This window comes from Hypanus sabinus, chromosome 9 (genome assembly GCF_030144855.1).
Source record: "Hypanus sabinus isolate sHypSab1 chromosome 9, sHypSab1.hap1, whole genome shotgun sequence".
Taxonomy (NCBI): Eukaryota; Metazoa; Chordata; class Chondrichthyes; order Myliobatiformes; family Dasyatidae; genus Hypanus; species Hypanus sabinus.
The window spans coordinates 36347015-36371379 of NC_082714.1; the positions used below are offsets into that span (position 1 = coordinate 36347015).

General features: G+C 41.3%; 1 protein-coding gene across 4 annotated transcripts in view; it reads right to left on the bottom strand.

Annotated features, from left to right (window-relative positions):
- Positions 1-74: 74 nt before the first annotated feature.
- dhrs7b (dehydrogenase/reductase (SDR family) member 7B) overlaps positions 75-24365 on the bottom strand; it is a 45678-nt gene continuing 21387 nt past the window's right edge. For 2 of the 4 annotated variants that reach the window (XM_059979472.1, XM_059979473.1), the window contains exons 2-8: positions 21836-21881; positions 18522-18697; positions 16993-17108; positions 16137-16347; positions 11068-11160; positions 2828-2980; positions 75-1163 (exon numbers count right to left, since the gene is read on the bottom strand). In XM_059979472.1, coding sequence (XP_059835455.1) covers positions 958-1163; positions 2828-2980; positions 11068-11160; positions 16137-16347; positions 16993-17108; positions 18522-18697; positions 21836-21881 — 1001 coding nt within the window. In that variant the 3' untranslated portion in view covers positions 75-957. The remainder of the gene's footprint in view (positions 1164-2827; positions 2981-11067; positions 11161-16136; positions 16348-16992; positions 17109-18521; positions 18698-21835; positions 21882-24365) is intronic. The other 2 variants (XM_059979474.1, XM_059979475.1) reach the window with 1 other exon arrangement.

A 24365-nucleotide genomic window follows, 5' to 3' on the forward strand; every position in this document is an offset into this window, starting at 1 on the left:
AGAGGAAAATGTATACAGAAGGATTAGACAGTTCGAGCACCCCTTATCCGAAATTACAAAATCAAAAAAACCTCTGAAATCTGAACTTTTTTTTTAATGCTGACATTACATCTCAAATGGAAAATTCCACAAGTCCCAGGGAAGGTACCCAGGTGATAAGCAAGTCACTCCGCACCACAGACAGTTCTGAGAAGTGACCTCACATATGTAATGAACAGAAGTTAATGAAAAATCAAAAACACTGCATAAAGCAAAAAATGGAGATCATTCAGCAGGTTGATTCCAAAAATTTAAGGCACAACATAAAAATTTTAAAGATTTGTGGTGATAAAGTGTTTGCTGATCACAAAGCAATTGAGAAATTCATTGATGAGTTTGCCAAGATCATCATTGATGAAAATCTAATACGCTGAATGCCTGCATCAGTAAATTTGTGTGATGAACAAGTATAAGACAAAGTATTTACCAGTAGCACATAAATTCAGTCAAAAATGATGGCAATGCTGAGCAGTCACTGACTGTCCACATGGATGGCTGAGGTAGTGGTAGCTTATCTTCCTGACGGTACAATGTACACACTGTTTCATGCACAAATTTATTAAAATATATAAATCTACCTTCAGGGTATTGGTATGAACTGTATATGTAATATAAATGGATTTTGTGTTTAGACTTGAGTTCCCATCCCCAAGAATATATATCATTATATAGATGCAAATATTCTAAAGTCCAAAATCCAAAACACTTCCGGCCCCAAGCATTTCAGATAAGGGATGCTCAACCCGCATTCATTTTACTGAAGTTATGCTAGTTTCAGTGCAATCTGTAAAACTTGTCCCAGAAGTCTGGAAAAACCATCAAAGCAGACATGGATGCAGTGATGGAGACAGCACTGGGCACAAGCAAGCACCATTTAGTTTCTCAACCAATTTGTGGAAAATGGAGCCCAAGATGTGATTAATCATCCTTCACCTTGCGCTCCTTTTTAGCTCTTGCTGCCATGATAGGAAAGAAGAGACTTGGAACCAATGCTCGCAAGTAAATTGCAATAGTGGGGAGTAACCCGGCCATCAGGACATCCTTCTTCTTCCTGCAAACTGCTGTGAGTACAGCTTCAGCAACAACACGAGGTTCGTAACCCTGTGCTGTACTCTTGTCCATCACTAGATTTAAAGAGAAAAGCAATGGATTAATTAATGTGCTTGTTTACTGGCATTTTCCCCCATGTGTTATCAAAGAACCTGAATGTCTACCTACAGATCAGGCTGCAATGAATAGGAAAAAGTGGAGACATTTAATGATGGGTAAACCTTATTTGTTCTTGACCTGGATCATACTGCCATACCTAGCAATATATTGCCTTTAAGATTCTCATCCTGATGTTCAAATGTATACATGATCTCTTCCCTTCCCCCATCTCAATACCCTAAATGCAACTCTCCAAGATATTTACATTTCTCCAATTCTAGTTTTTTGTAACCCTATTTTCAAAACACTAACACTGATGGTTATACACTCCACTCCAGGAACCTATGCTTTGGCATTCACTGCATCGCTAATTTTTATATTTTTTGAAAATTCTCTGGCTTATTTGCTTGATCAAATGACTGACCACACACAGTGGAGACTGCTAATAACATGTCCTTGTTGACAATCAATAAAGGCACACCTCAAGGATGCATGCTTAGCCCACTACTCTACTTTCTCTACACGTATGACTGTGTGGCCAGGCACAGCTCAAACGCCATCTATAAATCTGAGATGACACAACTGTTGGCAAGTTCTCAGATGGAGATGAGAAGGCATACAGGAGTGAGAAAGATTAGCTTGTTGAGTCGCGTCACAACAATAACCTTGCACTAATGTCAGTAAGACCAAGGAATTGATTGTGAACTTCAGGAAACAGAAATCGGGAGAGGACACACCAATCCTCATTGGGGGATCAGCAATGAAAAGCGTGAGCAGCCTCAAATTCCTAGGTGTCAACATACTTGTGCAATCACAAAAAAGGCACATAAGTGGCTATACTTCCATTTAGAGTTTGAGGAGATTTGGTATGTCACTAAAGACTTTAGTAAACTTTTACAGGTGTACAATGGAGAGCATTTTGACTGGATGCATCAAAGCATGGTATGAAGGCTACTCCAATGAATAAAAAGCTGCAGAGGACTGTAGACTCAGCCAGCTCCATCATGGATATCAGGCTCCCCACCATCAAGGACATCTTCAAAGGCGATGCCATAAGAAACTCATTAAGGAACCTCTTAATTCATTAATGAGGCACAAGAGTCTGAAGATGCACAATCAATGTTTTAGACAGTTTAGTACTTCTGCCATCAGATTTCTGAATGGTCCATGAACCCATGAAAATGACCTCACTATTTTGCTCTATTTTTAAATATATTTCTTATTCCAACTTATAATAATTTTTATGTATTAAACTGTACTGCTATTACAAAACAAATTTCACTACAGATGTCAGTGATAATAGATCTGATTCCTCCTTTGGATCAACTTAATTTTTAAAAATTAAATTAATGCTCCTGAGAGATATTTTCGAACTTTTCACTATGTTCAAAGCATGGTGCTAGTTGAAATTGTTTCAGGCACATTTGTTATCTTGAAAAATAAAAAATGTTACAAAGAAACCTGAATACAATGATCCCACAACAGTGAGGAGCATATACAGTAACCTCACTAGTAATCGCCCATTTTAATTTACTTGGTTTTCTTTATGCTCATACCAATAATGATGTTATATGTAATGGCATTGATTTGTCCACAAATGGGAAAGCCCAAAACTAGTTCAGAATGATTAAAAGCATACCACCATATTTGGATCCATTGCCAGTGACTGCATTCAGGGAAAGATTAGTGTGGATATATCCTGGGCTGATTACGGACACATGAATTTGGTATTGCTCCATTTCAGCACGCAGGCAGTCAAAAAACGCTTGAGTGGCATGTTTGGATGCCGCATCTGCAATGAGAAACCAATTTGGAACAATTCAACATTTTAGAAAAAGATAGTGAGGAAATGGACAAAACGCTGGAGGCACTCAGCAGGCCAGGCAGTATTTATGGAGAGAAATAAACAATAAACATCTCAAATTGAAATTCTTCATCTGGATCATAGAAAATGTTGACTGTCCAGTTTTTCCCATGGATTCTGCTGAATCTGCAGAGTTACTCCAGCATTTTGTGTTGCTCAAGATACTGTTATCTGCAGTCTACCTCAAAATGATCCCTTTACAAAATAGTCTACGTCTTTATTCTTTCTACCAAAGTGCATGACCATACAGTTCCCTGCACTATACTGCATCTGCCACTTCTTTGCCCATTTCCCTAATCTGTTTAAGTACCTTCTGCAGGCTCCCGTTTTCCTCTAAACCACCTAACCCTCCATGCATATTTATATCATCTACAAACTTGGCCACAAAGCCATCAATTCCATCATGCAAATCACTGACGTATAATGTGAAAAGAAGCAGTCCCAATACTGACGCTTACAGAACACAACTTGTCACTGGCAGCCAACCCAAATAGGTCCCCTTTATTCCCATTCTTTGCCTCCTGCCAGTCAGGCAATCATCATCTATCCATGCTATTATCTTTCCTGTACTACCGTGGGCTCTTAACTTCTTACGCAGCATCATGTGCAGCACCTGGTCAAAAGTCTTTTAAAATTCCATGAATACAACATCCACTGACTTTCCTTTGTCTATCCTGCTCGTTATTTCATAGAATCATAGATAAGTCTAGCACAGAAACAGGCCTTTCAACCCATCTTGTCCATGCTGAACCATTTAAACTGTCTAATTCCAAACTTCTCTTAAAATGGTGAAATCAGCTCATATGCATCAATTGCGTTGGCAGCTCATTCCACATTCACAATCCTGAGTGAAGTATTCCCTCATGTTCTCCTTAAACATTTTACTTTTCACACTTAACCTATGACTTCCTAGTTGTAGTCCTACCTAACCCTAAGTGGAAAAATCCTGCTATACCCTATCTATACCCCTCATAGTTTTGTCTATCTCAATTAAATCTCCCCAGTCTTTAAGTTCTAGGGAATAAATCCTAACCTATTCAATCTTTCCTCCAGTCCTGGCAACATCCTTATAAATTTTCTCTGTACTCTTTCAACCTTATTTACATCTTTTTACAAGTTCCCACTATATTAAATGCTCACAATGGCATGCACCTGAAATAGTCAAGTCCAGCTCATGGCCTTCACATGTGGCTTAGCAACTAAGCCCTGTGGAACCATTTCTAATGACAGATGGGGCAAAGGCGGGTTACTAGCATCTTAAACCAGTCACTTCGGAGAAATGGGGCTCGTTAGCTGTGGTCGACAGCTCATCTAAGAGAAGGAACATTCTAGTCTTAAACCTCCGCTACCTTGTGGCTATACCAATTCATGGGGAAGGCTTAGTGAATAAATCCCGAGGGAAAAATCCGGAGCTGGGGGTCCCTAAGGCAGTCCTACATTGAGTTCAATACTGACTGGCAACTCCTGCGACGCTGCAGGTACCAAACTATCAGTCTCTGCTGTTCCATCAGATGAATGGAAAGGGAGAGCTTGCTACATGGGAAGTAGCTTGCTCTTCAGATCATACTGCCAGGCTTGTGTATCTAGACAGCTAGGACACAACTTACATGGTCAGTCCTGACCAATAGAGGCTTCACCAATGTCTTAATTAACTTCAACATCTCATCTCCTGTAAATACTTACTTGTCTGCATTAAATTCTACCTGCCATTCTTTAGCCCATTTTTCCAGCTGGTCCAGATCCCAGATCTGCTGGTCTTCCTCATTGTCCACTACACCTCCAATCTTGCTGTCACTCACAAATTTGCTGAGCCAGTTAACCACATTAGCATCCAGATCATTGTTATAGATGACAAACCACAGGCCCAGCACCAATCCTTGCAGCACTCCAGTTGTCACAGGCCTCCAGTCAGAGAGGCAACTATCTACTACCACTCTCCAGCTTCTCTCATGAAGCCAATTACTAATCCAATTTACTACCTCATCTTGAATGCCAAGCGACTGAACCTCCCTGACCAACAGGACCATGCTAAAGTCAGCATGGCTTTGTGCGCAATAGGTTAAGACTAAGAAACGATATAGAGTTTTTCAGGGTATTTACTGGGAAAGTTGATGACGGCAAGGCAATGGATGTTGTCTACATGGACTTTAACGAAGCATTTGACAAGGTCCTTAGAATAGCTTCCAATGACTTTACATTGATATCAGGCCCACTAGCCTATAAATTTCCTGGTTTATTTTTGGAGCAAAGTGGAACAACATTAGCTAACCTCCAATACCTCACCAGTCACTAAGGATAATTTAAATATTTCTGCTCGGGCCCCTGCAGCTTCTGCATTTGCCTCCCACATGGTCCGAGGAAATATTTTGTCAGGCCCTGGGGATTTATCCACCCTGATTTGCCTCAAGACAACAAACACTTCCTCTGCAACCACTGACTGCGACTCCAGCCTTGAACTCCAGATCGGGTCTTCACATGCTGCGATGGTGACTCCTGTCTCCCCTTCCCCCACCACCACTCTGCAATCCGCTCTCCCTCAGATCCCATCATCAGCTCCTGGGCCCTCAGAGGCTCCATCTTCCTCTCACCCCAACACTCCCCTCTTCACCGACACCACCAGCCTCCCTCCCCCCTCTGATCCCATCTCTCATCCGTGCCGGGTCTTTACCATTCCCTCCGACCTTCAACTCTCTGGGGCACACTGCTCTGTCCTCAGTAAAGGCCTCACCTTTGTTCCCCTTCACCCACACCTCAGTGAGTTCTGTGTACGGCATGACGCTGAACTCTTCTTCCACCAGCTCCATCTCCGAGCTTACTTCTTTAGTAAGGATTTTCCTACTCCCACCGATGACCCCTCCTCCTGTTTTCAACCCTCCTCCTCTTCATGTACACCCCGCTCTGGTCTTCTGCTTGCTCTGGATCTCTTTATTGGTAATTGCTGATGGGACATCAACCGTCTCGATTTCAGCACACCATGTTCCAATTCCAACCTCACTCCTTCTGAACGCTCTGCTCTCCACTCCCTCCGCACCAATCCCAACCTCACTATAAAACCTGCTGATAAGGGGGGAGCTGTTGTAGTCTGGCGGACTGACCTCTACCTGGCCGAGGCACAGTGACAACTCTCTGATACCTCCTCTTATTTACCCCTTGACCATGACCCCACTAAGGAGCACCAGGCCACTGTCTCCTATACCATCACCAACCTTATCAGCTCTGGGGATCTCCCATCCACTGCCACTGTGGATGGACATATGGGAATAGGAAGTGGAATTAAAATGGGTGTATGACAAACTTATGTTTCTTACAACAGTCTGCAATCTCTACAAATGTGTTCCTGTAAATCCCATGTACTGTTGGGTGGTCTATAATAGTCTCATTAACATGGTCATGCCTATCTTATTCCTCAGTTCTACCTCAACAGCTCACTAGATGAGCTCTCCAGGCTGTCCTGCTGTGACATTTTCCCTGACTAGTAATGCCACCCCTCCCTCTTTAATTCCTCCCACTCTGTCGCATCTAAAACAACGGAACCCCGGAACACAGAACTTCCAGTCCTGCTCCTCCTGCAATGGTCTCATTAATGACTACATGATCATAATTCCATGTGTTGATTCATGCCCTAAGCTCGCCTACCTTTCCTACAATACTTCTTGCATTGAAATATACACAGCTCAGCACATTAGTCACACCATGCTCAACCTTCTGATTCTGGACCATATCTGAGGTGTTAACAACATCTGCCTCCACAACTTCTCCATAACTGTTCTGGCAGTCTGAAACTCTAGTTCAAACACCCCATGCAGTACTAGCAAACCCTCCTGCTAGGTTATTGGTCACCCTTAAGTTTAGGTGCAAAGAGTCTCTTCTGTCGAGGTCCCACCTTCCCTGGAAATAGGGAATTCCAGGAGGAATTGATCCAATGATCCAAAGCTGTCCCTCATACAACAACTCCTTAGCCATGTATGAAATTCCTGTTTCTGGCCTCATTAGTACATGATACAGGTAGCAATCCTGAGATTACAACCCTGGAAGTCCTATCCTTTAACTTAGCACCTAACTCCCTCAACTCATTTTGCTGAACCTTGTCCCTCTTCCTACCCATGTCATGGTACCTAAATGGACCATGACCTCTGGCTGCTCACCCTACAAATTTAGAATCCTGCAGACTTGATCCGAGATGTCTCAGACCCTGGCACCCGGGAGGCAATATACCATCTGGGAAATTTGTTCTCGTCCACAGAACCTCCTTACTAACAAATCCCCAATCACAGAGTCAGACTCAGTGCCAGAGACCTGACTGCTGTTACTTTCCTCCGCTAGGTCATTCCCCCCCCACCAGTATCCAAAGTGCTATATCTGCTGAGAGGGATGGCCGCAGCAGTACCCTACACTGGCTGTTTAACCCCTTCCACCATCCTGACTGTTATCCAGTTTCCTGTGTCCTGCGCCTTGGGAGTAACTACCTTCATACATGTCCTGTCAAACACCTGCTCAGCCTCCTGAATGATCCTGAGTTCATCCAGTTTCATCTTCAACTCCTTAACATGGAGTGTTAATAGCTGCAGCTGGATGCAATTCTTGCAGGTGAAGTCATCAGAGACACTGGAGGTCTCCCTGCCTTCCCACTTCCTGCAAGAGAGGCATTCAACTATCCCGTCTGGCATCCCTACTGTTCTATATGTGCGAATATAAAAAAGAAAACAAGAAGTAAACTACCTACAGGCTTTTCACTTTCTCTCACTCAAGCTTCGAAGAGCTAAAGCCTCAAATAATCTCTCCAGCACTGTCCCCCCACTTCAACAATGGTCACTCCACTTGCCTCTGCCTTATTTTATTTGCTCTTGCTTATTGCTTCCAATTGTTGATTGGCCGCTCCGAACCTAAGTGAGCTACATCTTCATATGCCTCCGATTCGGCTCTGCTTAAATCTCAAAGAATTCCAACAAATTAGGTAGGCAAGATTTTCCCTTTAGATTTTGGATACTTGGAGGCATGTTATTAAACAGGCCAAAATCCCCTTAGGACTGGCTTTGTTTAGCATGTGCCTTCAAGTACTCTGAAGCCTTATCTTTAACAATGGACTCCATCTTCCCAACCACTGAAGTCAGGCCAACTGGCCTATCATTTCCTTTCTTCTGCCTCTCTCCTTTCTTAAAGAATAGAGTGGCATTTGCAATTTTCCAGTCCTCAGGAACCATTCCAAAATCAATTGCTTCTTGAAAGATCATTACTAATGCCTCCACAATCTCTTCAGCTACCTCTTTCAGAATTCTGGGGTGTAGTCCATCTGGTCCAAGTGACTTACCTACTTTTCAGTTTCCCAAACACCTTCTCCTTGGTAATAGTGACTACACTCACTCTCAAACCTCTGGCACACTGCTTGTGTCTTTCACAGTAAAGACCGATGCAAAATACTTAATCCGACATTTCTTTGTCCCCCATTACCACCTCTCCAGTGTCATTTTACAGCGGTCCAAATCCATTCTCATCTCTTTTACTCTTTATATATCTGAAAAAAACTTTTGTTATCTGCTTTTATATTATTGGTTACCCTATCTACACATTTCATCTTGTCTCTCCTCATGGCTTTTTTAGTTGTGTTCTGTTGGTTTTTAAAATTTTTCCAATCCAATAGCTTCCCACAAATTTTTGCTATATTATATGCCCTCTCTTGTTTTTTAGTCGTCTTTAGCTTCCCTTATCAGCCACAGTTGTCTCAACCTCTGTGACAGAGAATACTCAGTAACACACTCCATACACACACTCATTTACAGACATACATGCATTGCCTTGTCATTCTGCTGTTGCACTGAGTGTGCATATTTCAGAGTCTTCTCCCTGGTATATTTTTATAATGAGTTGGCTTTATGGTGCTTTCCTGCCATACAAGTGTGTACAAACTGTATACACATCATATACAATACATACACATTTATACATCCGCATGACCATTTCTTTAGCCGTGGGGATGTATAAATGTGTGAATAGTTTTTAATACTGTATTTAAGGTAGATATCTCCAAGAACAAGGATTCTACATCTTCCAATGCTATGTCACTTCTTTCTAAGGATTTGATTTCATTTTATACCAACAAAGCCACCCCCCCACCTCTGCCTACCAGCTTGTCTTTTTGATACAATGTATATCCCTGGATGTTAAGCTCCCAACTATGATCTTCTTTCAGCCACGACTCAGTGATATCCACAATGTTATACCTGCCAACAGCGCTATAAGATCATCTGTCATATTCCATGTACTACGTACATTCAAATACAACAGTCAGTCCTGTATTCATCACTTTTTGATTTTGCTCCCATATTACACTTCAACACATCTCACTCACTGCAATTTTACCTTATCATCTGCCTGTCCTGCCTCACAGTCTCAATACACAAAGCATCTACTTGTACATCAACTGTCCCATCCTCAGCCCTATCACTCTGGTTCCCATCCCCCTGCCAAATTAGTCTAAATACTCCAAAACACCTAGTAGATCTGCCCACAAGGATATTGGTCCCCCTAGGGTTCAGGTGCAACCTGTCCTTTGTGTACAGATTGTACCTTTCCTAGAACAGATCCATATGATCCAGAAATCTGAAACCCTGCCCCCTGCACCAAATCGTCAGTCACTCATTCATCAGGAAAATCATCATATTCTTACCTTCGGTGGTGCCTAGAGCAGGCAGCAATCCGAGATTACTACCTAAGAGGTCCTGCTTTTAAGCTTTCTACCTAACTCCCTATATCCTCTCTTCAGGACCCTCTCCCTTTTCTTACCTATAACATTGGTAGCAATATGTACCATGACTTCGAGCTACTCGTTCTCCCCTTTAAGAATGCCGTGGATCCGATCGGAGACATCCCCAATCCTGGCACCTGGGAGGCAATATTCCATCCAGGTGTCTCTTTCTCCTCGTGTCTGCTTCACTAACTATGAAACCCTCAATCACTGTTGCACTCTTCTTCTCCCCTCTCCCATTCTGAGCCACAGAGCCAGACACTCGATCGCTGTGGCTTTCCTCTGCTTTGTAATCCTCCACAGCAGTATCCAAAACAGTATACCCGTTGTTGAGGGGAATGGCCACAGGCTTACTCTGCATTGGCTGACCGTCACCCAGTTAAGTGTATTCTGCACTTTGAGTGTAACTACCTCCCTGACGATCAATCCTTCAGCCTCCTGAATGATCCAGAATTCATCCAGTTCCAGGTTGAATTCCTTTAATGTAGTCTGATAGAAGCTGCAGCTTGATGCACTTCTTGCAGGTATAGTCGCTAGGGACATTGGAGGCCTCCCTGCTTTTCCACGTCCAGCAAGAGGAGCATTCCACAACCATGCTCTAATTGTGCAGTAAGAAAGAAAGAAAAAAAATAAACAGAAATCTCCCTACAGCCTTTGCCTCTCCTTGCCAAAGCCTGAGCACCCCATTCTAACTGGCCCACTCACACAATGGCCACTCCACTTAAAGCTGATTTATTTTTATTGACCTTTGCCAACTGCCTAACTATGCACAATCTAATGGCCCCTTGGCAACAGTGGCACAATGAATGTTAATCACACTCCCTTGCTCAAAACATCATAAAGAAGTATTGTTTCCTCCCTGAAGTTAATTATTTTAAATAACTTTGAGATAAATTTTATTTTTTTATCAAGCCTTTGCCTTTTTGATAGCATTCCTCCTCTCTCTTTACTTTCTGAAGTGATTTTCCTCTCATTCTCCTCTTCTTCTGTAGTCTTGCCTATTTCTCATATGTTAATGAAAAAGACAGGATTTTATTCGTCCATAATTCACTGTCACCTTCTCTACGCTATTATAGGCTTCAATTTCCAGCAAATGTGTGCACAAAATATTTTTAAAATCCACATGCAATGAGTTTCGTTAACAAGAAACCTCTTGAGGCCCTAATGTGCCCCAGTGCATTTATCATGCAAGACACAATTCATTTGTCCACCCAGTACTGGTGATTGAAGGGCACATGGAAATGTACAATACTGATTTCTCTGCAATACTTACATGCAGATCGAAATGGAATTGCTATTTTCCCTTGAACACTGCTAATTACCACGATATGTCCCGTTTTTCTTTGCACCATAGAAGGCAGGATGGCTGCAATATTAAGTGACAAGAGTTAATGTGTTTCACTAAACAGTGGTGTATTGTGTATCCAAGGCATTTCCCAGTCACCCACCATTAGTAGCCAGTTCAATGCAACTGTTCATCCTATGCAAAGGTATCTTAATACATCAATTACAAAGATCAACAAGTCATTTCTTACAAAGTCAGTTGGAAGAGAAAGTAGAATCTACCAGTGGTACTTACTGATGCACCCATATTGAATACAACAATGTCAGAATTACCTTCATGAATCAAATATTAACCAAAGCTCCTTCTTCTCTCCCAGTGGGATGCAAAAAAATCTGTGGCAACTTTTTAAAAGAGAAATAGGGGATACTATCCAGGATTCTGAATCTTGTCTCAAGGTAATCATGCTGCTGTTTATGGAAGTTTCCTGCACACAGACTGACTGCTACATTTCTCTCATCCTGACAATGAATGAGTTTCAAAAATAAATATCTGACCTTGCACTTTGAATGTCCCAAAGTTTGGATTGCTACTTAACTTAATGTGGTTCAGATAATAGTTGGGAATTACTTCAGCAGCTCTCTAGCATTCAACTGAGTTTGTCCCACATGGAGATAAATTCTTAAATCGAACTAGCTCCAGTCTCCATTAAGTGATGAGATAGCAGATCCCATTCATAACAATGCTGGAGGGTGGTGAGCCTACTAGTATCTATCTAATTACAGAAAATCCTTTTGACCTTTCAATTTTTTAAAAACCCTTTATTAAAACAAGTCATGGATAAGTGTGTCCCCACAAAATCATTCAGTCTTCCACCAGCAGAAGCCATAGATGAACTATGAGTTCCAAATCTGCTGAGGGCCAAATAAGATAGTTCCACAATGCCACCTCATGTTCAAAGCAGCAATTCTGGACCAAACTTGAATCACTGAAAGATGTTCAATAGCTGTGGCAGGGTTTAATTCTACTACCTCTTACAAAGTGAAACCAAGCAATGTAGGTGACAACATTTCTTTGCTCCCAGATGAGCTCAATGCCTTCTATGCTTCCTTTGACCATCAAAACTTGGAAGAGCCTTCACAAACTCCCAAAGGCCCCGATGACTCTCTGATTTCAGTCTCTGAGGCTAACGTGCGAGCATTCTTCCCGGGGAGGGAGAGGGTGAACCCATGGAAAGCATATAGCCCAGATGGGATACCTAGCTGAGTACTAAAGATCTATGCTGATTAACTGGCTGGAGTGCTCACCAATATCTTTAATCTCCTGCTTTAGCAGTCTGAGGTACCAATCTGCTTTTGAGATACCTCAATGACTATCCTCCAACAGCACTTAGTGGTAATGAAACACAAACTCTTGCTTGAGAACTGGCTTAGATTCACTCCAATTTGCCTACCAGCACAAAAGTAAACAGCAGCTGCTTTTCCATTGGCTCTTCACTCAACCCTGGAACATCTGGACAGCAAAAATACATACATCAGGATGCTCTGTCTCAACTACAGCTTCAACATTCAGTAATATCATCCTCTCAAAACTAGTTAGTAAGCTTCAAGACCTTGGCCTCAGTACCTCACTATGCAATTGGATCCTCGATTTCCTCACTTGCAGACCCCAACCAGTTTGGATTGGCCTCAGGACCCACACTACCAATTACAGAAACAGTTATCACCCCCTCAACCATCAGGCTCTTGAACAAGAGGGGACAACTTCACTGCGTCCCATCACTGAACTGTTACCACAACCTATGGACTCACCATCAAGGACTCTCACGTTCTTAATATATATTGCTTATTTATTTATTTCTCTTTTGTATTTCCATAGTTTGTTGTCCTTTGTACATGGGTTGGGTTTGTTTGTCCTATTGGGTACAGTCTTTCATTGATTCTATTGTATTTCTTAGATATCTGTGTATGCTTACAAAACGACAAACCTCAAGGTTGCCAATATGTGGTGGCATATTTGGACTTTGACAATAAATTTACTTTGAGTACTTTGATTATTATCAGACTCTGAAGGCTATCTTAGTTGTGTTTAACCCCATTTTCACCCATTAGATGCCACACTCCATTTTATAGCAAGCTTCATGGACAGTAACAACTTGTACACTGTTCATTGAAGCCATGTAAAAAAAAGATACCCATTTCTAGAGCATCTTTGATAACCTCTGGAAATCCAAAAAGAATTCTAGAAACAATTAAGTAATTTAGAATTATAGCCACTGTTCTATTGTGGAAAATACAGCAAAAAATTTTGAACATAGCTAGATCCCATAATTGACAATAGTAATGAGGATTAACTTAATTTGTGAAGTTGATTAAGGGATGATTATCGGCCAGGACAGAGGTTAACTTTCCTGGTCTTCTTCAAAACACCACCAGCTATGGATTTGATGGCAGAACTAACTGCTAACATAGCATGTCAGGCTGAAGCAGTGCTACACTGTTACCTTCCAATGAAATGTTAAGCCAAGTGGACATCAAACAATATATTAGTCATATAGTATATATTAGTCATATATTAGTCATTAGTCATTTTAGCTTGCAAACTGAAAAGGACATAGAAGGCCACAAATAGATACATGAGGGAGTAGAAGATGTCCCTGCTTAATGCCTCCTTCCAGAAGCAGTTCCATCAGTGTCCACAGAATTACAGACTTGCTACTTAACAAGTGAAAATTGATGTGCCTGTACCAAACATAGACGAGCTGGTGCGACTGATTGAGGCATTTCACTTGCACTGTTTTTCAAGACCGATCTGTAGAATTACCAAAACGTCACAAGCGATTGGTGCTGGGGAGAATGAGGGGAGTTTTGATAGAGGTATATAAAATTATAAGCGTATTGATAGGGTAAATGCAACCAGCCTTTTTTCAACTGAGGTTGGGTGAGACCAGAACTAGAGGTCATGAATTCAAAGTTCAAAGTAAATTTATTATCTGAATACATATATGTCACCATATACAACCCTGAGATTCATCGTCTTGCAGGCATACTCAATGAATCCATGGAGAAATAACCATAACAGAACCCATGAAAGACCACACCAATTTGGGCATTCAAACAGTGTGCAAAAGAAAACAAACTCTGCAAAAACAAAAAGAAAGGAATAATAATAATAATAATAATAATAAATAAACAATAAATAAGAACATGAGATGAAAAGTCCTTGAAAGTGAATGCATAGATTAAGGGTGCGAGGTGAATTATTTAAGGGGAACGTGAGAAGGAACTTCTTCACTCAGAGGGTGGTGAGAATTAGAAAGGAACTGCCAGTGGACATGGTGAATGCTGGTTCGTTTTCAATATTTAAGAGAAGTATGGATAAGTACATACATGGGAGGGGTATGCAGGGCTATGGTCCAGGTGCAGGTTGATGGGACGATGCAGAATAATAGTTGGTACAGACTAGATGGACTGAAGGGCCTGCTTCTGTGCTCTAGTTTTCTGTAACTATGATCCTAAGTGATGATCTTGCCCATCAAGTTCATGCTCTTTCTATAGCAATCCTTAAGGGGAAAGAAATCCACTTCAAAGCTATTCTTCATTTAAAATCAAGTCTAAGGTTGCAGATGGGATAAGAAATGTTGAAGATGCAAGTGGAAAGGAGGGAATGGTGCAAAGATAAAGGACTAAAAAATTCCATGAAGTATGACTAGGTAGAAACAGTGAGTGTATCAGGACTTTTCTGCTTGTAGATCCTGGGAAGGAGGTCGACAAAAGTTGTGCATGTTTAGGAGAGTGATGTTAGAGGCTGTGAATATCTTAAGAAGTGAAGTCAGTGGCAGTCTGGGAAATGACAGATAAATGTTCAGTGGTATGATTGTCCAAAGGAAAATGCCACAGATCTGGTACTTTGCAAGGCAGAGTATGTCTGGGAGACAACAACACTGCCCTTGTCAGCAAGTTTAGTGACAATATTTTGTTTGTGTTGATAGTTCACACGTATCATGAAGATATAGTAGACTATTCAAGTTTACAATACAAAGATCTTGAGAAACCAAAAGGCCAGTAGGCAAATCCACAATTCTGAAGATAAGAAAGATTCCACTGCACAAGGTGTAAAATTGCAAACCAAACAGGTGGAAAAAGGGCTTAAACATACACAGGCAAATTCACCGTGATGAGTATGAAATGGAAGAAACCAAAAGCCTTGTTGAAAACCAAGGTTCAGTGTTAGTGGAGGAAGATCAGAAGCAAAGCTCCTGATCATCTGTTAATCACTCCAAGTACTTTTTGACCCTGCTGACCTCTGTTCTCAGTTTCCTGCTGTTTCAATCAAGCTCAAAGTAAATTTGAGGAACAAGATCTTTAAGTACATTACAGCTTTTTGTACCCAACAACGGCTTCTAAAGTTCCATATAATTATTCTACTACTCTTATTATCATATTCTCTGAACCTACAGTATATTTTGTTTCCATTTGTTACAACTACCCTTTGTCTTGCACCACTGCATTTAATCCCTCCTGCATTCTAGCAGAACAAATCTCTTTTGTTCATTTTTTCCCCTCCCCAGCTCACTGCACTTGTTTTATCACAAATTTTATAGTTTTGATAAGAAATAATAGACCCAAAATATTAATTCTGCTTCTCTCTACAGATGCCATCTTGCCAGCCGAATACTTCCAGCATTTTGCTCTTACTTTCAGATTTTAAACACCTATGATATTTCATGTCTAAATTGATGCCTGCAGCATTGGAAGCCACATTCTGAGCACAACAAGGTCTCATCAATGCCTTGTCCACCTGGAGGACTATTTCAAGAAGAATCTGCTGATTTCAGTGTTCAGCCTTCTCCTTAATGAGGGAGTAGAGCTATTGAAACAAAACACTTCTTTATGCAAGGGTTTTACACCAGGTACCCTTCTAGATGTTCAATGACACTGCTATGACAGAAAATGGACAAAAAAAAAAATTGCCCTCTAAAGTGAAGTGTTGTGGACTGGGCAGTTCAGCTGGAAAATAAAGATTGGTGGAGTCTTACAGAATACGCAAGTAAACACTACCTTTTGTTAAAGCCACTGGTCCAAAATAGTTGATGTTCATTACATCTTTATCAACGCTAACAGCAGTTTCCAGGATGTTTCCACGGTAACTGATGCCTGCATTATTTATCAGTACATCCACTTGGCCATAACAATTAAGAATCTTTTCTGCACTGCTGCTCACCGAGTCCACATCTGCTAGATCAAAGGTCACCACATGAGGTGTGTATGTCTATGGACAAGCAAAGATGAGAGGATGAAAAATTGTAATTATATTTATTTTCAATATACGCAAGTGTATTTTATCTGATTACAATGGTGATTGGGGCCAAGAGGTAAGTAACTCTATTCAAAACGTCAACAAAAGTGACATTGATCATCAGTTTTTAATTTTTACTTGATCCTGAAGACTACAGCTATGAAATCACTGAAATTTGAAATCAGTTTTCATCTTATTTGGCTGCTGTAGTCATTTTTGAGTTGACAGCAGCCAGAGCACCATTGGTGCTTTTCTGGCATCTTATAAAATAGTATTGGATGTCACGCTAGTGTTTATCCTTCATGAATAGATTATGTTAATCTATTCATATACATTTACATTCCTTTCTTTGTAAGGGCATCAAAGGTTACAGTGAAAAGGGGTTAATAAATCTGCCGTAATTGAATGGCAGAGCAGACATGATGGGCCAAATAGCCTGGTTCTGTTCCCACATCTTATGTATTGGTCTAGCTTCCCCTCAACTACCATTCTCTGCATAAATTAATTTCTGTTTAGTTTCTTTACTGGATTTATTCACAAACACTTAAAATTTATGGCATTCAGCTTTGTGATCTTTAACTAACATGCATCATTACTCGTATCCTGTAGCTCTCCTACTTTTTTCTCGCCGTTTGCCATTTCTGTCAGCTCCTTTGTGAGTCCGTCCAGTTTCTCCCTGTCCCGGCCACATAATACCAGCTTTGCACCTGCTGCATGAAAGACTCTTGCACAATCTGGTGAAGACAAAAATCATCAGTTTTAGCTTCAGCAGCAACAATATTCGCATTTCTATAGCAACTCTAAGAGAGCAAAATGTGCCCAAGGTACCTCTCACAAACACTATTTAGTACCCTGGCCTGAGTTGTGGGGCTTCAGGTAAGAAGTTCGTCCTTTACAATTTTTTTTTTTTACTAAGAACACCAAGAATATCATATCAGGATTATTCCATCAGCAAGTTGCTCAATAGCTGAACGTACGAGGTACTGTTGTTGGTATTGTTGCGTGGTCTTGTTGCATACTATTGTTGCGCTGAAGCGTTGCACAGTGCAAGTGATTGTCTTGGATGTTTTATTGTGATCGCAAGACCCTGTTGGACATTAATAATATAGAACACTGCAAGTCCAGTTCACTGGTCCATTGAGGAGACAGGCAGCAGGGGAGCTACGTTGCCTCAATTGTGGCAAGGACCTGGCCCTCATGCCACAGGGTCCCCTATTGCAGTCGCCCGGGGAGGAGACTTCAGAGCGGTGTGGGAGAGAGCAGAGGACTCTGGGGGGGCGCTGGAGGCTGTGCTGGGTTGGTAGTCGGCCCCTCACATCGGTCTGCACTCAGTGGAAGAACAAGCTAGGCCAGGACAATTTACCATTAATCTATAAGCCATGTCACTTAAGGACCTGGGCTCTATTACTTTCTTTGTGACTGTATGCTTCTCTACGATCATAACCACATGTGCTATATGCTATCTGCAGTGTGCTGTGTGCTGTGGGTAATGTGTTTTGCACCTTGGCCCTGGAGGAACACTGTTTTGTTTGGCTCTATTCATGTATAATTGAATGATAATTAAGTTTGAACTTTTTCGGAGCATTTTAAAACACAACAGATGAAGAGGAGCAGATGTTTAAGAAAGGAATTCCAGACTTTAAGCTTTTGGCAGCCAATGGTGTTCAAGATGAAGTCGGGATGTAAGAAAGCTATAAAAAGAGGATAATGACAAGAGTAAATATTGAAGGAACTATTTACAGTAATTGGATACAGATTAAAGATAATAAAATGGAGCTTTTTTTTAAGATATAGCAAGCTCTTGTACTCTAGAATAGATAGTAGAGGTAGATTCAATAATAACTTACAAACAGGAATCCAATAAATACTTGAAAAGGGAGAGCTTGCAGGACCATAGGAATAAGAGCGTGTGACTAATTTGATCTGTCTTTCAAAGACCAATACTGGCAAAAACAAACAAATGACCTTCTTCAGCGTTACACCAGCATAGGCACCAAATCAGAGGTGAACAGTTTGTGGAAGAGACAATTTATGTATTGTATTTTCAGGAAAAGGTGGCAAACATTAGCAACATGGTAAACAGATTAGAAGCTCAGGAGGGAAGGCAAGAGGAATGAAAGCATATGAACTCCTCTGATTTTACTTACCTTTACCAAGGCCAGAACTTGCTCCTGTTATGACCACCACAGCATCCTGAATGCAAGCTCTCTCTTTCATCCGCTGCAGTAGCCTGTATAAAATGATAAGGCCTGCACTACCCAGCAGCAAGGGCAGGAGGTTTGACGATGTTATTTGCACAAGAGTCCCTTTGTACAGCATTTTCCTGGGGATTATGGAGAGAAAATAACATTTCAAAATCCAAGCATAATACTTCCTGTGCCTACCAATTAGCTGCACCAGAGTTAAGAGGAAAATGTGCTGCGCCTAGATAGCCTGACAGGCATGAAATCCCAGGGTTTAAAGTGGCTTTAATGGACTGAAACAAATTCCCCTGCTTGTTGAATAGCATGGTGTGTCCAACTACCTCAGGGAACAAATAAGACCTTGATAAATCTCTCACCCAAAAGATCGCACCTGCAAACGTACAGCACTAGAACATTGGGCAGTGTCCAGACTTAGCTGAACTAGTTCTCAGCCGATGAAGTGCAAACTCAGAGAGGGCATGCAAAGACACAATGACATCACTTATCAGCAGCTGTGAATTCTATTTTTAGTTTGGGTAACTGGTCTCATCCAAACTTGGCTTTAATTTCAGCCACTAGGATTTCGCTTATTAATCGAGGGAGAGGAGGAAAGAAGGGAGTCAATTCTACAGAATTAACATGTAATAAGTAAAAATCTAATTGCCAAAACTTGTCAGTGCAACATCCGAAATAGTGCAATCATGTAGATACTGATTGCAAGATTCTCAGAATCGGAATCAGGTTTACCATCACCAGCCTGTGACTTGAAATTTGTTAACTTACAGCAGCAGTTCAATGCAACACATAATCCAGCAGAGAGGGAAAAAAATTAAATAAAATAAAACATACTAGTAAATAAACAAGTAAATCAATTATGTATATTGAATAATTATTTAAAAAGTGCAAAAATATAAATACTGTATATTAAAAAAAGTGAGATAGTGTCCAAAGCTTCAATGTCCATTTAGGAATCAGATGGCAGAGGGAAAGAAGCTGTTCCTCAATCGCTGAGTGTGCCTTCAGGCTTCTGTACCTCCTACCGGATGGTAACAGTGAGAAAAGGGTATGCCTTGGGTGCTGGAGGTCCTTAATTGACGCTGCCTTTCTGAGACACTGCTCCCTGAAGATGTCTGTAGCAGTGCAAGGTTAAAAATGTCCTTGAATACTCCTGCTGTTTGGTTGGTACAGGTTTTTAGAGCCTTACCAGGTACTCCATTGGGTCCTTCTGCCTTGTGAGGGTTCACTCTCTTTAAAGACAGTCTAACATCGGCCTCTGAGATGGAGATCACAGGGTCATCAGGTGCAGCAGGGATCTTCAAAGCTGTAGTTGTGTTCTCCCTTTCAAAGTGTACATAGAAGGTGTTGAGTTCATCTGGTAGTGAAACATCGCTGCCATTCATGCTATTGGGTTTTGCTTTGGAGGAAGTAATGTCTTGCAGATACTACCAGAGTTGCCGCGCATCTGATATCGCTTCCAACCTCGTTCGAAATTGTCTCTTCACCCTTGAAATAGCCCTCTGCAAATCATACCTGGTTTTCTGGTACAGGTGCCAAACTTGAATACCACAGATCTAGCCTTCAGCAGACAATGTACCTCCTGGCTCATCCACGGCTTTTGGTTTGGGAACGCACAGTAAGTCTTTGTAGGCACACACTCAACCACACAGGTTTTAATGAAGTCGGTAACAACTGCAGCATACTCATCCAGATTCAAGATGAATCCCTGAATACAGTCCAGTCCACAGATTCAAAGCAGTCCTGTAGGTGCTCCTGTGCTTTCCTTGTCCAAACCTTCTTGGTCCTCACAACTGGTGCTGCAGTCTTCAGTCTCTGCCGAAACTCAGGAAGTACAAGTACAGCCAGGTGATCAGACTTCCCAGAGTGAGGGCGTGAAATAGCACAGTAGGCGTTCTTGATGGTGGTGTAGCACTGGTCCAGTGTGTTGGTTCCTCTGGCATTGCAAATGATCTGCTGATGGTAATTGCTTAGTGATTTCTTCAGACTGGCCTTGTTAACATCACCCAAAACGATGGTGAAGGCATTAGGGGGTACTGTTTTGTGCATGTTGATCCTATTGCTCAGATCATCTAAAACCTGCTTGACGTTGGCCTGAGGTGAAATATAAACTGCTACCAGAGTGACCCCAGAGAACTCCTGTTTCTCCCCCCTTTCTATGCAATTATTTTGAATTCTTTGTCCAAACATACAAATTAGAAAGAGTCGGTCACTTGGTCCCTCAAGTCTCTTAACATGATCACAATTGATCCAATTATAACCTCACCTCTGCATTCTTATCTACCATTATAATAATTCACCATTTTGTTTATCAAGTATCTAACTCCTTCTGCCTTTAAAATTCTGCTTTCATTATCCTTTCCCAAGACCAATGATCCTTGGAGGAAAAAAAATCAAATGGGTGACCTCTTACTCTCAAACAGCGACCTTCAGTTCTAGATTCTTCCAACAGAGGAAATGTCATCTCTAGATCCATACTATCAAGACATCTTAGGATCTTAGCCTAATCTCACTTTTCTAACTCCAGCATATACAAGTTTTGCCTGCTAAACTTGTTCCATTAGATAATCCATCAGACCCAGTTATTCTTGTGATCATAAGACCTTGCTGGACATTGGTAATGGAGAATACTGCAAGTCCGGTTCTTTGCCAAGACCAACAACGGGGGAGCCTTGTGGCCTCAGATGTTGCCTGGACCACTCCCTCATGCCACAGGGTCACCTGTACTCATTGCAGCCGCCCAGGGAAGGTGACACTGGAGGCCGGTGTGGGAGAGACTAGAGTCTACTGGGTTGAGGGCTGGCCCCATGATGGAAGATCAGTTGGATTATATTAGTCAGCGTCTGCACTAGCGCATGATGAGGAATTGCTGTACCATCAATCTACAGGCCATGACACTCAGGGACTTGGGATATATAGACACACACACACACACACACACACACTTTTTGTGACTATGTTTTTGTTACCATAACTATATGTGCGAATATTGGTACTATGTTTTGCACCACAGCCCTGGAAGAACGCAGTTTCATTTGGCTGTATTCATGTGTATGGTTGACTGACAATTAAGCTTGACCTTGAAGCTGAATTTGTCCAATGAATTTCTCTGAACTCCTTTCAAACATTCTTCCTTAAGTAAGAATACCATGAATGTGCACAGTATAGCAGCTGTAATCCTTGTAATGGCATAACTGAAACAAACTTCTCCAAAGTAAAACTCAAAGAACGTTTATTCTCAGAGTATGTATGCAGTATACAACCTGAGATGCATTTTCCTGCAGACAGCCATGAAATAAACAGTGGAACCTGTTCAAAGAAAAGAAGAAAACATCAAACACCCAACACTAAAAAAAACAAATCACGTAAATAGCAAAAAAACAAGCAAATAAAACACAATATTAAACATCAAAAAGCAGTCCTCGGAAAAGTCTAGGTATGTTCTGTTTAGTTCAATTTAGCACTCTGTCATTCACTGACTGCAGGTCACAGAGCCTGTCCACCCTGATCAAAATTGCACAAAACCACAACTTAAAAAATAGGAGTAACCAGAAGCACATGTAACAGGAACTGCAGATTCCTCTAAAACTGAATCCAATCCACAAATCGCACTGATTGAACCTGGACCAAGACCCAGGACTCCTGCACCTTCCTCCATGCAAAAGGAAGCAGGAGGCCAATCAAAAGCAGGCAGATTGTGCTGAATACCAGCTTGTCTTCTGCTCTCGTCTTTGTTGACTGCAATCTTGCTTGGCACTTTAATTGGCGAGATAGTCAAGAACTGGAGCTGATCACGGGTTCGGCTCTGCCATTAGACCGCACACTCTGTTCTCAACCATGCTGAATTCCCTCAGAGACAGCAAAAGTACCAGATCACTCAGCTGGACCAAAAACACGTGATCAAAATGTAAATTACAGTCTCCAATTGCACAATGATTAGTAGTAGAAGTATATTTAAAAGAAGAAGGAGAAGTAGTTTCGTGAACTGTGTGCAGGATGTTCCCAGTAGTTGTGTTGGTCACTGGCCCACTCTGCCCATTTTTTGTATTCAGTTGCTCAACCATAAACAACAACATTCCTTTAGCATGTCCAGTAACTTGTTGTACCTGCTGAGATTTGCAAAAATCATGATTTGTTCACCCAGATCACTTAGCAATTCTGAGCTCTGCGATCTCTTGTTATTTACATGATATGCTATTTTTATTATTGCCCCCGACAAAGTGGACTATTTCATAATTTCTTGCATTTTTCTCAATTTGCCAGAGATGGAATCACAAAGTTGTACAACACAGAAACAGGCTCTTCAACCCAAATTGTCCATACCCACCATTATGCCTATCAACACGAATTGCATTTACCTGCATTAGGCCTGCATCCCTTTACTCCTTTTTCTATCCATGCATCTGTCCGAATGCCATTAAAAAGATGTAAAGGTGTCTGTCTCTATGACCGTCTGGCAACTCATTCCACAGAACCACTACCCTCTGTGTGAAAAACCTGCCCCACAGATTGTCCTTAAATTTCGACCCCTAACTTAAAACCTTTGCCCTCTAATTTTAGATTCCCCTCTGCTAGGGAATATAATCTATATATGCTATCATAATTTTATAAACCTCTAAGTAGTAACCCCACAGACTCCTACATTCCAGCAAGAATAAACCTAGCCTATTTATTCTCTCCTTATAGGTAAAGCCCTCCATTCCAGGCAACATAGTGGTGTATCTCTACTTCTCTTTCTAACACTACAACAAGTTTCTTGCAGCATTGCTACCAGAACTGTACCCAATACACCATGTGCAGCCAGACTAGTGTTTGGTACATCTGCAACACGATTCTCCAACTCTTATACTCAAGGCATTGGCCTATGAAGGCAAGCATGCCAAAAGCCTTCTTCACTACCCTATCCACTATTGTCACCATTCTTAGAAAGATATGAACTTTAACCCCAAGGTCCCCCTGAATATCAACACTCCTGAGATCACTGCCATTTATAGTGGCATGGAAAAGTTTGGGCTCCCTGGGTCAAAATTTCTGTTACTGTGAATAGCTAAGCGAGTAAAAGATGACCCGATTTCCAAGAGGCATAAGGCTAAAGATGACACATTTCTTTAATATTTTAAGCAAGATTACTTTTTAATTTCCATCTTTTACAGTTCCAAAATAATAAAAAAGGAAAGCTTGTAAACGTTTTCTGTAGCCAGCTAAGAGTCTTTCAATTCTTGTTTGCGGGATTTTTGTCCATTCTTCGTTGCAAAAGGCTTCCAGTTCTTTGAGATTCTTGAGCCATATTGCATGCACTGCTCTTATGAGGTCTAACCACAGATTTACAATGATGTTTAGGTCAGGGGACTGTGAGGGCCAAGGCAAAACCTTCAGCTTACATCTCTTGAGGTAGCCCATTGTGGATTTTGAGGTGTGTTTAGGATCATTATCCCATTGTAGAAGCCATCCTCTTTTCATCTTCAGCTTTTTTATAAAAAACAGACGGTGTGATGTTTGCTTCCAGAAATTGCTGGTATTTAATTGAATTCATTTTTCCCTCTACCAGTGAAATGTTCCCCGTGCCACCGGCTGCAACACAAGCCCAAAGCATGATCGATTCACCCCCGTGCTTAACAGTTGGAGTGGTGTTCGTTTCATGAAATTCTGCACCCTTTTTTCTTAAACATACCTTTGCTCATTGCAGCCAAAAAGTTCTATTTTAACTTCATCAGTCCACAGGACTTGTTTCCAAAATGTATCAGGCTTGTTTAGATGTTCCTTTGCAAACTTCTGCCGCTGAATTTTGTGGTG